The 14832-nt window shown below is 48.9% G+C and overlaps 1 protein-coding gene across 2 annotated transcripts; it reads left to right on the forward strand.

The window, feature by feature from the left end:
* The first annotated feature begins 1501 nt into the window (after window positions 1–1501).
* Window positions 1502–14656, forward strand: MKS1 (MKS transition zone complex subunit 1). 2 transcript variants are annotated; one of them, XM_040613087.1, is made up of 18 exons: window positions 1502–1598; window positions 1678–1781; window positions 1852–1922; window positions 2330–2485; window positions 2930–3027; window positions 3225–3353; window positions 3673–3777; window positions 4385–4493; window positions 5399–5455; window positions 6350–6392; window positions 6910–6972; window positions 7772–7842; window positions 8676–8745; window positions 9858–9965; window positions 10531–10664; window positions 11401–11483; window positions 11566–11663; window positions 12168–14656. In XM_040613087.1, exons 1-18 carry the CDS (start codon window positions 1519–1521, stop codon window positions 12272–12274), a joined length of 1686 nt encoding a protein of 561 aa, XP_040469021.1. In that variant the 5' UTR covers window positions 1502–1518; the 3' UTR covers window positions 12275–14656. The 2 variants fall into 2 exon arrangements, with proteins under 2 accessions (XP_040469021.1, XP_040469011.1); XM_040613077.1 differs by having other exon boundaries at window positions 1503–1781.
* Window positions 14657–14832: the final 176 nt, after the last annotated feature.

Consider the following 14832-nt stretch of genomic DNA (forward strand, 5'->3'; position numbering starts at 1 on the left):
TGCACGCTCATAGTGTATTATATGTTCATTTTCACTCACACACAGGGTTGGTTACAAGTTTCTCACTTCTAATGCAAACTAGTGCACACCCTCAGACAACACTGCTGAAGTTCTTTACTAACTCTGCAAGCTCCCTCAGCAGGGGGTTGCCCTGTCCTGGGGAGGCTATTTGAATTGGAGGTTGCGATCTCCCACTGCCACAATTACTTTTGTCCTGTTTTCAACCAACTTCCCGTGGATGCAGCACTTTTTTGGCTTGTCTCCTCTTGTGGCCAGAACTTCCTCACTTGGAGGCTTCTTTCTGCATAACTTAACAGTGTTCTTTTCCCCATCCATTCTTTGTTTCCCGTCCTTCCCAAGGCTGACTCTCTGGACTAGCAGTCCCTTCATTTGTCACTTCTAACAGCTTTAGAGAGTCAGCTTGGCTGAAACTTTGTGCGTAGATTTGTTTAAGACATAGCTAAGCATTAAATCAGAGTTTGGCAGTTTGGGAGTTTAGACATCTTGTCCCTTATAGAGCAAAAGTCTTTCAACGTAATCCTGAACAGATCAAAAGACTGAGGCCTTTTGGTAAGCCAGCAGCCTTCCCTTGACAGCTGACATAAATGTATATATAGTTGGTGTCTATACCATGGCACCCGACCAGAGAAGCCAAGGTGCTGGTGGGGGAGGTGGTGCACAAGCAGGAAGAACGCAGGCTCCCAGGACACCTCTCCTCTTCCAGCAGAGAGGTTGCCTCACACAGTGCATGTGGATCTCCAGAACATCTTCCCAAGGCCTCTCACCGGTGGAAGCACAGCAGGGAAGAGCCGGAGGACGGGTGGCACCAGGCGGTTGTCAGCAAAATGGCTGCTGAGGTGCCGTGGTGGTGGCTGCCACCATGGCCCACCGGTGAAGGGGCAGGCCCGCCGCTGCCCCAGAGCGGGGCCTTAGTGTGAGGGTGGCGGTGGCGGGGCCTTGGCGTGAGGGTGGCGGGGCCTTGGCGTGAGGGTGGCGGGGCCTTGGCATGAGGGTGGCAGGGCCTTCGCGTGAGGGTGGCGGGGCCTTGGCGTGAGGGTGGCGGTGGCCTCTGTGAGGGTGTCCCCTCCCTGGCAGCCCCACAGGCAAATGTCGGGGGAGATGAGCAACGGGGCAGGGAACAAACCAGAGGAAGGGACAAGCTCGCCCTCAGCTCCCGGTAGGTTTTGGCCGCGGATCCTGCCCTCAGCATCGCCACGGGGCGGGCAGGACGGGGGCCTTCCACAGGGGGTCCCTCGGGGGGAGGTGGAGGCCTCCCCTCACACCGGAGCATCGGGCTCTGGCACGGAGGGACGGGGGAGCCGCCTCCCGTGGAGCCCAGGGGCCTCCGCGCCGCGGAAGCTGCCCGGCCGGTGCTGCCGCAGCAGGGATCGGAGGCAAACGGGCACCGCGCCCCGAGCCGGGCCCGCCATGGCCCGGGGGCCGGGACGGGCCGCGCCGGCCGCGGGGGGGCGCTGTGACTTGCGCCGCGTCTCCACGGTGACGGGCCCCGCCGCGGCCATGGCGGAGCCTCTGCGCAGCGCGGATGCCGGCGCCGCCATCTACCGCTCCCGCGACCCCGTACGCAACCTGCGCCTCCGGTGAGCGGCCCTCCGGCCCTCTCGGCCCCGGCCCCCCGGCCCCGGCCCGCCGTGACGCTGCCTCTCTCCTCCCCTGCAGGGTCCGTATCCAGCGGGTGACGGCGGCCGGGCCGCTCCTGCCGCAGGCCCCGCCGCCGCTGTCCGGCCCCGAGCTCCTGCGGCCGGCCGAGCGCGCCAGTACCGGTACGTGCGGCACCCGGGGCGGGCGGGCGGCGCTGCGCCACCGGCCGTGACCGGGCGGTCTCTCCCGCAGGTGCCCGGCGGCCCCCGGAGGAGGAGGAGGAGGAGGCCGAGGTGGGGTGGCAGGAGAAGCTCTTCAGCCAGGTGGGCGGGCGGCGGCCGCCTGCGGCTCGGGGGTCTCCCCGCTGTGGGGCCCGGCGGCCTCCCCCTGCCGTCCTTCCCGGCAGGGCCTCCTGCCTCGGGGGGGGGGGCCTCGGGGTGAGCCCCCTTGGGGTGGGTGCCCTCGGTGTGCGCCCTCGGGGTGGGGGCCCTTAGGGTGCGGGCCCTTGGGGTGCACCCCTCGGGGTGGGCCCAGGTGGCTGCTGGTGGGTGCTGGTGGCCGCCTGCCTGAGCAGCGTCGGAGCCGCTGTGGAGCTCGCGTTGTTTGCTGGGATCCCTCAAGGATCTTGTCTCTCGCTGCGGTGGCTTTGGCAATCTCAGCTGCAAAGTGTTTGTGGCTCTGAGGACGGGGGTGAAGGGCAGACTTTTTGCTTTCCCTGGGGTGCTCTCAGTTTGAGGTGGATCTGTACCGAAACGAGTCAGCCTGCCAGACTCCCCTGGACCGGCAGTACCACCAGGAGATCCTGAAACTGGAGAAGGCTGGCGGTCGCAAGAACTACCGGATCTTCACCTACACGGATCATGATCGATTCACTAACCTAGAGGAGGTACCAGCTCCTAGTTACAGAAAATCTGTACAGCAGTGTCTGTCAAAACCACCAGGCAGGCCTGCCGCGGAGGGAACCTTTATCAGTTCTTGGCCATGCAGAAGCAGGGCAGATATCCTGTATACAGGAGAACATACTGCATCTGCAAAGCAGCTTTACCTGGTGCCCCAGACCTGGGATGAGGTCTCCCTGTTTTAGAATGATGGTCAGGGGCAGCTTGGAGGGAGTTGGCTTTGTAGCATTGCTGGGTAGGTAACCTGCCGTGTGGAGGTTAACTGTACTTTGCCACAAGAACAGTGAATGAAATCTACACTACAGTCTTTTAGCAGTTTGTCTTTGCATGTGGCTGTGTACTTATCTGTTCTGTCCTTCAAGAGGGGAGCTGTGTTTGGGAAAGATGTCCTGTTATAATTAAACTAGTTCCTGTGTGTTTCTGTCTTCCAGCACTGCCAGAAAGTAACTGACTCGGATCGTGAGGTCCCATCATATCTGGCAGAGCGGATGGCCAATGTGAGGAAGAGAAGACAAGACCGCAGGCCAATGTGAGTGCAAACTGGGACTTGGGGCTTGCTAGTGGAGGTTTCCTGGTGCTGGTGCCCCAGCTGCAGAGCAGCCTCGTCTGTGGAATTTGGTGGCTTGAGCTGTGTCGCACTTGGAATCCAGCAGTTTGACTCCTCCTCATGGGGAATTTTGTGCTGCATGTGCTGGGCTGTGACTTGTGCTGTTCTGTTGTTGACAGAGAAGCAAGTTCTCTGAAGCCGAAAATCATCATCTGGGAACCCTCAGAAGAATTTATAAAGAACAATCATGTGATTAACACTCCTGTCCAGACTATGTACATCATGGGGGACTTGGGACCTTATGGGAAGTAAGTAAAATCCTGAAGTGATCTTAATTTCCCAGAAGGAAACCCATCTTCCCTCCTTACTCAAATCTCCTGTTTCTTTCATGAGTTAAGGGGAGAGAATGTCAAAGGCTCAGTAACTTGGGCTGCCATTTCTCTCTGCCTTTTTTTCTCAGCTGGGAGGTAACTGAGTGTATCTCTCCAGAAGACTTCTTAAACTAATGTAGGAGAGTATGAGTGTGTTTGTTCCCTTCTGTACCCCGATGTGCCTTTACCAGCTCAGCTGGTAAAGAGAGTGTCCGTATTCTCTATTTAAACTGTGCTTCTTGATGTCTTCCATTAGGCTTGGTCGCAAGGAGTATGAACATGTTCTTTGCACGATCAAGGTAGATGGCAACGGGGTGATCACAGTGAAGCCTGACTTTAGTGGCACCAAAGGGCCCTACCGGTGAGTGGAACAGGGCTGGTAGCTCTCATGGGACTGATACAGAGGGCTGAAATGGCTGTCTCCTGGTCACCCTTTAGGCGTGTGGATCAGTACTTTAAATTGAGGGTTGTTTTTCACTTTTATTCCGGAGATTTCTAAGGCAAGATCATTTTGTGCTTGTGCTTGGTGTCACTCTGTGTGTGATGTGTGGGGTGTTGGTGCAAGTCCCTAGGGCAGTGGTCCTCAAACTATGGCCCACGGGCCGGATATGGCCCCCCAGGGTCCTCAATCCGGACCCCGGTATTTACAGACACACACCCCACCCCCCCCAGGGGTTGAGGAGGAAACTAAGCAGCCGCAGATGACTCCCTGCCCCTTCATTCGCGCACCGGCCCCCTGTTTAAAAAGTTTGAGGACCCCTGCCCTAGGGATACAGGTTATGCATATGCTGGACACGAGTCTCCCTTTTTGAGTCATCGATGCTGGCAGGCACTTGGGAGCGAGGAGAGGGCCATTGGTGGCCTTATATTTACTGCATGGGCCTGGTGGAGGGGGGACTGCTGTTGGTGCCTGTGCCTATTCTCTGTGTAATGGGGGAGTTTTTCCCATGTGTTTTGGGGCTTTACAGGATTGAGCTGGATGGAGAGAAGCGAGAGGTGTGGAAATACACCATTGAGAATGCGTCTGTCCAGGTGCAACCAGAGGAAGAAGAACGTGAGCAGCGTGTGTTCAGAGATGTAAGGACCAGCCTCCACTGCTCATACTGACTAGTTCTCCTGAATTGGCAGAAGGAGCTCAGACTGTCATGCAGATGTAGTTGGTAGTGCTGTAGACACCTAAAGTTGGCAAAATGGATGTTGCTGGCAGTCAGTCTCATCATGCCCAGCAATTTGGGATCTTCAACAAATAATGCCTGACCGCTTCATTCCTTACTCCAGGTAGAGGCTTTGTCCAGTATTAGTTGTGTTGGTCTTTGACTGCAGCGATCTATGTAGTGAAAACTGATGCAAGAAACCACCTACATTCATGCCTTACTAGTGTCACCAGCCAATGGTTCTCCTTCCCTTTTGAGCAGTGGGCAAACGCCCTTCCTTGGTCTTCCCGATGCTGGCTATATACTTCCTGAATGATTTTTTGTTACCTGTAATGTCCCAGGATATTTGGATCTCATTTTATGTCTTGATCTTTCTGAATTGCCTTTTTGGCTGTGGCAGCTTATAAAGCTACTTTAATGTTTTAGTTTTTCATTTATATGTTTTCTTATTGATTTAACGGTCAATAAGGAAATAATGATTCACTACACTGATCTCCCATCTGTTGATTTCATTGGAGTAGTTTATGCCTGTGTTTTTAACATGTCATTTAAGATCTGACTCCTCAGAGTTTCTTTTTCCCTTAAATTGATCTTTGATGAGGTCATCTTTGAAGATGAAGTTCCATGCAGTGTTAGCAGTTATACATCTTTGTTCTATTAGATTCTTATATTCGCTATATCAGCTATAGCAATGAAAAAAATCTGTGTGCTAAGCCTGTCAAGAGTTTAAATGGATTTAAAGTTACATCCATTACAATTTTTGCAATAAATCAAAACATATATTATCAAAAATGCACTTTTTCTAATCTGCTTGTTCTGTGTTTTCAGCTGTACAGTCGGCACAAGGAATACCTCAGTGGTCTCGTAGGCTCAGAATTTGAAACGGTGAGTGCAGCAGCACTCAGCAGGGACTGGAGCCCTGCTGCCTTTGGAGGCTGTTGACCTGGTTAGCACGGCTGCCGTTTGTACCACAGTCTCCAAAGACTGTTTCATTCTGGGGTTATGTTGGCACCTTTTACCTTGTGGCTTTCAGCAGAAAATTGTGTCAAAAAGGACAGGCTGCAATGGATATGGGGCTTGCAGAGATCCATCCTGTGTCTGTCAGACCAGCAGCAGAGGGTGCTGAACACTGCAGCCTCTGTGAGACTTTATACATTGTCTGAAGGCCTTTGTATATAATACTTTAAGAAGAAAGGTGGGTTTATATCTTTTGGGATAGCTGTTAACTTCTTGAATGTCAAACACATCTATGTGCCACTTTGTTCAAGTAAACAGACCCTCCCAGCCCCAAACTCATGTACAGATTCCCCTCTCACTGAATTACCCAGAGTGCAATCTTCTTTGCTCAAATCTTGTTTGCCAAAGTGTGAAAGTTGTTGTACTTTCTTGTACTTTGATATAGTGTCTCAGCTTGTCCTGTGCTTCCTCCCACCTTGGGCAAGTGCAGGAATACTACAGGAGAAACAGGACTATGGCTTCTGCAAGTGACTTCTCACTACATTTTATATCCATCTTGAAGTCTGTAAGAGACCGATTTACAGAAGAGTAAAGTTCTGCAGTCTGGGAATTTGGTTTTTGTAGAGAATCTCTGTCCAGAGGGACTGTTCACTTCTGGAAAGTGATGTGAGATGTCATGACTCCTGCCTGGATAGTAGAGTGAATCGTTCAAGTACAAGTGTCTGTGAAATACCTGTGTGAGACCCTGTTGGGAGGGGATTGCATTAGGTTCCACCAGTGGTCATTGAGCTATTTATCTTGTTTATGTGCTCATTCTTACAGACTCTTCCTGGTACACTGCGGCTTTTTGTGAATGGAGAAATAGGTGAGTTCTTACTATAAACACTAACTATAGGGGCAGATCTGGGTCTGCTGGGATGGCTGAGGCTGTGAAGGGGCCAAGGATTCTTGGATTGCAGGCAGGCCCACAGTAGGTGATTCTCTCACTAGAATCCTTTACTTCCTACTGCTCCCCTGTTTTTGTGGACTGACTCCTTGAGTAGCATTTACAGGTTGGACGTTACAAATGCTGCAGCTGTTCTGGGACGACATACAGATCCAAAAAAAGGAGAGCAGACTGGGAAGTTAATAATTGCTTTCTTTGCTATAATCTTTAAATGTGTGACCTCCCTAATCTGGTTAGTGATGTGGGGACAGGACTGGTCTAGAGGAGGAATCTTTGAAGGTTGTGTTCTGTTACTTTGAAGACTCTGGCTTTTCCCAGCTTTCATCAGTAGCTGGTTGTCCCTGAGGTTATTGGTACTGTCTCTTCCAAAAGTCTACAGTGAGTACTGGAGGAGTTTTGTAGAAGCAAGGAGCTGAAGTTCATTCTCTCTTCTCAGTTTCAGCTCAAGGCTATGAGTATGACAACCTCTATGTTCATTTCTTCGTGGAGCTGCCTAACCGTAAGTATTCAGTTTCCAGCCATATCACAGCAGTTTAAGGAGTGAAGCTTACTTTGGCTGGTCCAGCATATCAGCTCTGTTGAGTCAGAAAAAGTGAATGCTGGGGCTGGTATCTAGACAGAGGTCTTCAGAGCAAAAATTGCAGAACTCAGTTGTGTGAACTAAACTTAAGTCTGGGGGAAAGTGGCATCTTCCCCTCTTCTCTCTCCAAATCAGGCCAGGACATAGAGGTCCATTGGTTTCTCAACCAGTGGTGATCGTGTCCAGCGGTCTACCCAAAGTTCATTCCTTATACTGTGGACAATAGCCTTCCTGTCTTCTCCATCTCAGTAGTGACCTTGTCTGATTTCAGTGCTCGCCACCATGTTCTCACATTTTGTGCTGACACTAACATGTTAAGTATCAACTGATAAATAAGGTTCCCAGCACTAACATACACATCCTACTTCGTATTTAGGTTCCTTGAAGCTATGGCTCTGGCTCCCCTCTCTGGTTGTACCCTGGTATTTGTCCAAAGAGCTACCACACTTGCTACTCAGTACATTTAGATAAAGTTCTGCTTTTCTCTTCAGGTGGATTTGGTGCTTTTCATTGACAGTTTGGGGTGTTCTGGGGAGCAGCCATTGCCTGGAACAAGATAGGGTGGGACACACCTAGGGAAATTCAGAGTGGGTGATGTTATGTGTTTTCCCAGTCACCTGGGACTGATGTTCTTCTTTGAGCTGCTTTGGTTTGTGAGTCCTCAAAGCCTCTCACCCAGAGCATTCACTACTGTGCTCACGTTCTCCTCTTCTCCCAGGGTGGTCGAGCCCCATGGTCCAGCAGCTATCAGGAGTCACTCAGACCTGTACCACCAAGACAGTGGGCTGGGTAAGGATGCTTTCAGACCTGCAGAACAGTTTGAACAGACATTTTCTGAAGTGGAACATATATAACAAGCTATACATCTATTCAGCAAAGGTCCTGACTTGAGAGCTCCTTTCAAGGGTGGAGCATGTTTGGGATTCTTCTCATTCCAGGGTGCCACTGTATCCAAACAAAACTAGACCAAATGAAACTATTTCAAAGCAGTTTCTGGAACCTTACTTTTTTTCTTCCTTCTGGCTGATTGATTGTCTTTGGAGCTTTGATTTTTGTGTTCTCAAATGCTCAGAGTTAATGAAGCATTGTTCTGGCTTGCCTGGGGCAGGAATGCACACAGTCTCTAAATTTATTTCTGAAAATGAACCCCTCCTCCTATCTGGGAAGTTAGTTCTATTGCTGTCTCCAGCTCTTCTCATACAAAATTTGAATTTTATCAGCTTTTTAATGTGTTTTATGTGAGATAGATAGTTTGCATATTACAGAAATAATTATCATACAACATTTCAGTAATACCATTGCTTGAAGTATTTTGCTTGGCTCCTGTAAAGATGGTGGCAGTGTAGTAGTTATGCAGCTGGCTGAATTGTCATTTGAGTTGTGTTACTCTTTCCCCTTTTTCATTGTTTTTAACAGCCTGTTCCATCAACATGGCACTTGAGAATGTGTGCAGGTCCATCCTGCAGTCAGATGTTTGTTAATGTGATGTGATTGGTCTTGCTTAGGCATCATTACCTCTTTTCCACCATTAGTTCTTTTCTCCCTGCTCTCTGTGCCCCCTGCAGTGCTAGTGATGAATTGTCTTGTCCAGGAATCTGATCTCTATCCTGTTCCTTTTCTAGGATAATGTGGCATACTTCTGCTACCCCTTCACTTTGGAGATGTTTTTCACCCAAGAAGACGAATTGGAAGGTGCATTTCCTTGTTGCTCTGAAATGTGAAACTCTCAAGTCTTTTGATTGTGGTGTCAGCAGGCATCATGCTGTCTGGCATGTTGTTGGCCCCTCACCAAGATGAAAGGACAGATTTAAACAAAGGGAAATGTTCTTGTTCAGCAAATGATCACCCTGTCACCACACAGCCTCTGGACACATACTATATTTGCCCTGCCTGGCAGCGTGTTAGCATTTGTATGGATTCATTGATCTTACCTTGCTTCCAGACTGTAGTCAGCTTTATCCGGTTGCAAAACTGCTTGGATCTTAGCTTGGCTGTCTCAAAATGCATGGCATGCTGGTCTGTGTTGCCATGCCTAGCATATTGCACAGAGCCCTGGGATGCTGCAGCAGCAATGCGCATCTTTTTTGTACACAACTAAAGCTCTCTGCTAAGTCTTGTGTTTGTAGACACACTCAGTGACCTGCATAATCTTTTTATAGTTTATGTCACTTTGAAACTTCCAGCTCTGTTATAAGCTGAGCTTCTCTGCTGCCTATTCCTGCTGCTTCACTACACTACTGCTGCTTCCTCACCAGCCCTGTTGCTCTTTGGATTGCAATTGCTAGGGACAGCTCTGCAGCATGCCTTGCCTCTTGAATCCAATGTACGCATTGGATTTGAGTATTCAACCAACACTAATGAATTTTCAGCCTGGAATAAATGCAGTGAGTTTGTTTCACCATGGAAAAAAGAAATGCTTGGAGATCTGTAGGAGAATCCAAGTTAATTATCCCCCAATAAGGGTGGGAAAGGTCAGAGATAAAAAAGAGATTGCCTTGTTTGGCATTAGATCATTCACAAAAGATTGTCTTGTCTGCTCAGAGATAATTGAGGAACCAGTTTGGACTTGATCTCAAAACAATGAATTTTTCCAAATTTTAAACATCTTATCAATAATTCTGTTTTTATCCTCAAATCTGAGGGTTCAGCTTTTACAGGTGAAAACAATCACCTGTACATCTAGGTTAGTCTTTGTAGAAAAAATACAGAAAGGACTTCCTACTAGTGGAGTTGGGCATTTAGCATTTTTTTCCCTCTACGATAGCCTCCCTCACAAAGCTGTGATCTGCTCCCCTTCCTTGCAGAGAGTCTCCCTCAGTGGCCTGTTCTCTACTTTGAGGTCCTGTCCCTGGATTTCTGGCAGAGGTACCGCGTTGAAGGATATGGTTCTTTGGTGCTACCACCATCCCCAGGTAAAACATACTTGGGGCATTATGTTGATTGTCTGGGAGAATGAGTTGAGTGGTTCTCTTGGCAATGGATTCAGCTGGTCCTGGGAAGGCTTTGCCTTTGCGTGCTGGAGGGCATAGTTAGCTGTTGGGGGGCAGCAAAGAAGGATTTGATGCGTCCTGCACCATTCTGCCTTCTTGTTGAGATGCATCACATGTTGCTGTCCTTGTTCCTTAGGTGCTTCTGTCACAAAATCTTGTGTGATAATGCTCTGAGGTGATGCTGCATATCTATCTTTGTAATAGAAGTAGCCCTCTCTGTCCTACATGGAATCTGGGGGCCACAAATATTCTGACACCCACGTGTAGTAAGGAGATGGCCTTCATGGGCAGGGGGTGCTCTCAGCACTGGCTGTGTGACTGTGTGGGGCTGACTTATTGGGAAAACATTACAGAGGTACCGTGCAGTGTTTCCATTTCCAGCCTGCTGTGGTTTGGGTCAGCAGGTATCCATCTACCATGCTGTCCACTGTGGCTTGGAACAGATTGTTGGTTATAGCTGCTAAGCTCTCCCGTTGTCCTGGGTCAGGTCTCCACATGCTCACCATCCCTACCTGGCGCCCTGTGGAGCTGGGGATAGTTGCTGAGATGAGGAGATTTTTCATTGGTGGATCTCCTGAGCTGGAGGACATCACCTACGTCAGGATACCATCGACCTTCAAGGTGGGCTTGGCTGCAGGGCATTGCTTTTGATGGGAGATTCTAGATTATGCTCTCGGCTTCAGATGTCTGTGGACAGCCTGGACCAGATTTGACTAAGGATGAGCTGGTTGTCCCGTCAGGCTAAAGAAATGTTTCCTTTGTGAGACTTGTGTTCATGAACAGAGGAACAGGCAAACGCTGAGACAGAGCTCTCTACCTTCTGGGGTGTGTGCAGCTTAGAGAATTGAGGGAACATGGACCAAAGCCTTGACTTACCACTGCCTGTGCTGGCCCTGTCCGTAAAGTGTCTGTCAGGTCAGCATTTGTTACTAGCGATAGACTTTTTCCTGTGTTTTTCTAAGGTATCTGGGCTGTACTGTGTCTGGAACAGCTTCCCAAAGAAGGAAGTTGATGGGTGTGAGACAGGCAGAAATTTTACATTCTTAAGAAAACTGCAGAGGTGCTTGCTGGGGTAATAAGCAAGTTGATCTTAGCACCAGCTTTCTGTGGGAGCGAGCTGTGATGCAGTTGTTGAAACCTTCCTCCAGCACTGCACTGTGAGCTTGCTGGTGTTTAGGTCTTACCCTCAGCACAGCCAGGAACTGTCTGCCTCTTTCTAAGCCCACTTTTTGTGTGCTGTGGGGAAGGGAGAGATTCTGTCTGCAGGAGCACATACTCCTGGTGGGGCATGCTCATTTTCATAGGGTCAGCCTGCTGCAGCGGGCTGTGCGTACTCTATCTTGTGCTGTCTTTGCAGGGAGAGCATCTGAGCCGCTTTGGTTTTCGCACAGAGACAACTGGGAGCGTCACATTCCGGCTTTACTGCCTGCAGCAGTCTAAGTAAGTGCATCAAAGCAAGTACGAGCTCCATCTTGTGTGCTGTGTTTTGGCAGCCCTGACCTCTTGCTGTACTTCTGTGCAGAGCGTTTCTGGAAAACAGTGCCCTGAGGCAGCGCATGCAGAGTGTATTGGACCGGCTTGGAGGCTTCAGCCAGCAGAGCTCTGTCTACAATGTTTTGGGTAGGGCTTTCAGTGTTGTTCTCCCTTGCGAGTCTTTGGCTCGCTTTTGCCCCCTTTTTACAGAGTGGGCAGGATATTTCAGGAGAATCCATTGCTATGGGGATAATTGCCTCCCCCCACCTCGAGCTCTGTGAGGCTATAGCAGAGGTTAAATGTTCTGATCTGAGCTGGAAGCTTCAGGAGACATCAGCTGTCAGCAGGCAGGAGGGATAACCACTCCGTGAGGACAAAGCCTAGGCTGGGCTGCCCAGTCTTGCCTGGCACTGAGCATAGCTTGTGGTACTGATGCACAGGCTCTGTGTGATTCTGTTACACACAGAGTAAAGACAGTGCCAGAAATAAGTGAAGAGGGCAGCAAGGGCCAGGTGCTGCTTTGGTGGAACTTAGTAACAGGAAGCGAGGCTCCTGTGCCAGGAGAGACCATGTTCCCTGGAAAGACTCATCCTTCCCTGTCCCTGAGGCTGTCTGATGCTTTCTGACTTGCTGACACCTGCTGTGTTGTAGAGGCTTTCCAGAGGGCACGGCGCCGGATGCGGGAAGCCCGCGAGAGCCTTCCTCAAGACCTCATCAGCACCTCTGCCTCCACTGTGCGCCAGCTGCAGGAACCATGATCAACCACTGCCTGTGGTTAGCATCTTCTCTCCAACACAAGCTCCCGTTGTTCAGCAGGAGTCACAGTGCTGGTGCCTGGAAGCTTTTGAAGCCTGCCCTTTGCTGTTTTCCCTGGATGGGGGAAGGAGTCTGTAACCATCCAAACCCAGAATCTTTGCATTTCCACAGGTATCTGTGGAAGGAACTCTCTTTTTTCAAGGCATTTTTTTACTAGGCCCTAAAAATGCAGCCAATTGTTCACATTTCTGTTGAGTAGACTAAAGTACTGACATGGGACCTGTGAACCCTTTTAACACCTTTTCAGGAATTGAATAGTACACAATTAGAAAAATTTCAAGTCTACATGACTTAGATTTAGTTTTCTTCTTAAAGAAGACAGTAATGTTGAAGGTCAAGGCATGAATGCTGTCTGAAATTTAATGAAATGAGCAGTTAACTTCTCAAGAACTACTGATAAAGTGTTGTCCGCGTTTGTAGCTATAGGTCAGTCAATAGCAAAATTAATCTGTCCACCTGTGCCTTAAGATTGATTAGTTTCTAGAGAGGGAGCTCTTGGCCAGGTGTAATAGATGAAATCAAAGCAAAGGAGTGACATCTGACAGGTTGAGAACTGAAGAAAAAGGTTACATTCTGTATTTCCTTGTATGTGCCCATAACACTTCTGGCTCTGCAGTGATGAGCAGGAGCATTCTTTGTTCAAGAATACAACTGAAAACACGCATTCCTCTTAGTTCATAACAGAACTTTGGCTGAGGCCAGACAGTTTGCAGGCAGTGAGAGCAGATTATATCATTTGCACAGCAGCTGAACTTTGAACTGTTCAAGCTGTTCATTTGAGTTATGGTTCATTGTTCCGCCTCTGATTGCAGTATGCTGCTGCATGGCTTCCTGGGGAAGCGTGTATGTACCCAGTTTTTACCCAGTTTCTTCTCCTGATGTTCTCTCAGACTATTTTTTTTGGGGGGGGGGCTATTTTTCTTCTTGTCTCAGGTTCACAGGAGTGAGGCTACCTGCAGACTGGCAGTGCTGTGTTGATTTGTGCATGAGTCACACTTGTATATGGTGTTCTCCCCTGTTCCCAACACAGGGGATAGGAAGAAAAATCTCAAGCTGAGATCATGCAGGTGTGAATGTGTCCATAAAGTTTGAATTCACAGGCAGAACATGAACTAGGAATTAGTCTTCTTTCTTTAGTTCTGCATGTTCCTGCTCTGCAGGGAACGTGAGACTCATGGTTGCAGCCATGTGTGTGATTGTTAGAACACCCCCTCTTCCCTGGTGCTCCATTGTCTTCCCCACTCCCTTCTTGCCATTTTGATCTTGTCCCCGTCTTCACTGAGAAACCCAAACTCCCGTGTTTGTACCTCCTTGACCTTTGTCATTCCTACATCTGTCTGGTGGCTTGAATGTGTTTGGCAATTTCAATTATAAAAGGATTTTTGCTCACCTTCCTCGCCTGCTACCTAGCCTTTTTGATGGAAGAGGCTGCCAGCACGTCTTAGCTAGTGTGGCCTGTTAAGCAGAGCACAGTGTCTCAGAGTCTGGGGTCTGGAGCTGGCTGATATGTCCTGTGCGTGAGTGAGGTCTCCACTGTGGCGTTTGACGTGATGGCTGTGAAGGCACGCGCCCAGTTCTGGAGTAGCAGAATCGAGGTGTGTGCGCTACCATGGTCTGTAATGATACAGCCACGTTTCAGAGATTGACCCACTCGGTGCCCAGGATGAAAAGCGTTCAGTGAGTATGGAGTGCTCGCTACCTCTTTTTTGTTTAATCATAATTCACGTCACAGCCCAGTATGTTTATTGCGTGCTATCTAAGCAATACTTAGTTTCTGGCTGGGTGTTTCTGTTATTCTTATTGCTAATACCTGAATTGTGTGTCTCTGGAACCCTTCTCAGGACTGAGTTATGAGGTTAAGAGAATATTCTTTTTATAATAACAAAACACCTTTCTGATTGAGGTGATGCCAAAGGCAGATCCTGTTAAAGAGTGGACTCTTCTGATTAGAAGATCAGGTTCCCAACTTGTGCTTGTTGCTCAGCACATTTATATGGCAGGATGTTGTGCATTGAGTGTTAAGGTTACACAGAGATGCAGTAAGGTTTAGGTAATGATACTATTTTTCTAGTTATAACTCTGAATAGCGTAAAATCTGACAGAAACTTAACAGAGCAAAATCTAAAAAAAAAAAATAAAATTATTATAACCAAATAAGCAATTCTTCCAAAGACAGACATTGCTAGCAGTTTTTCACCTTTCTACTTGCAGCCTCCTTGGCCCAACAAAAGAAAATGGTGCTCGTAAAAGATGTTTTGGAGAAAGCCTGCAGCAAATGTTCTTTGAGTATGCTCTTTTATAAATTAAACCAGCAAATTTCCATATACATGTATGAAAATGTCACTGATCTTTTAATAAAAAATGGCATTTGATGCAAGGCTTGTGCCCTGCGTTTGCCAAGGAGCCTGGCCAGCTGGAATGGAGGTCGTGCATCCTCCAGGTATGTGTGCAGAAGACATGGCAGGTGGCCCATGGGGGCAAGCAGAAGGGCAGGCTGGCG

The sequence above is a fragment of the Falco naumanni genome, chromosome 1 (genome assembly GCF_017639655.2).
Source record: "Falco naumanni isolate bFalNau1 chromosome 1, bFalNau1.pat, whole genome shotgun sequence".
Taxonomy (NCBI): domain Eukaryota; kingdom Metazoa; phylum Chordata; class Aves; order Falconiformes; family Falconidae; genus Falco; species Falco naumanni.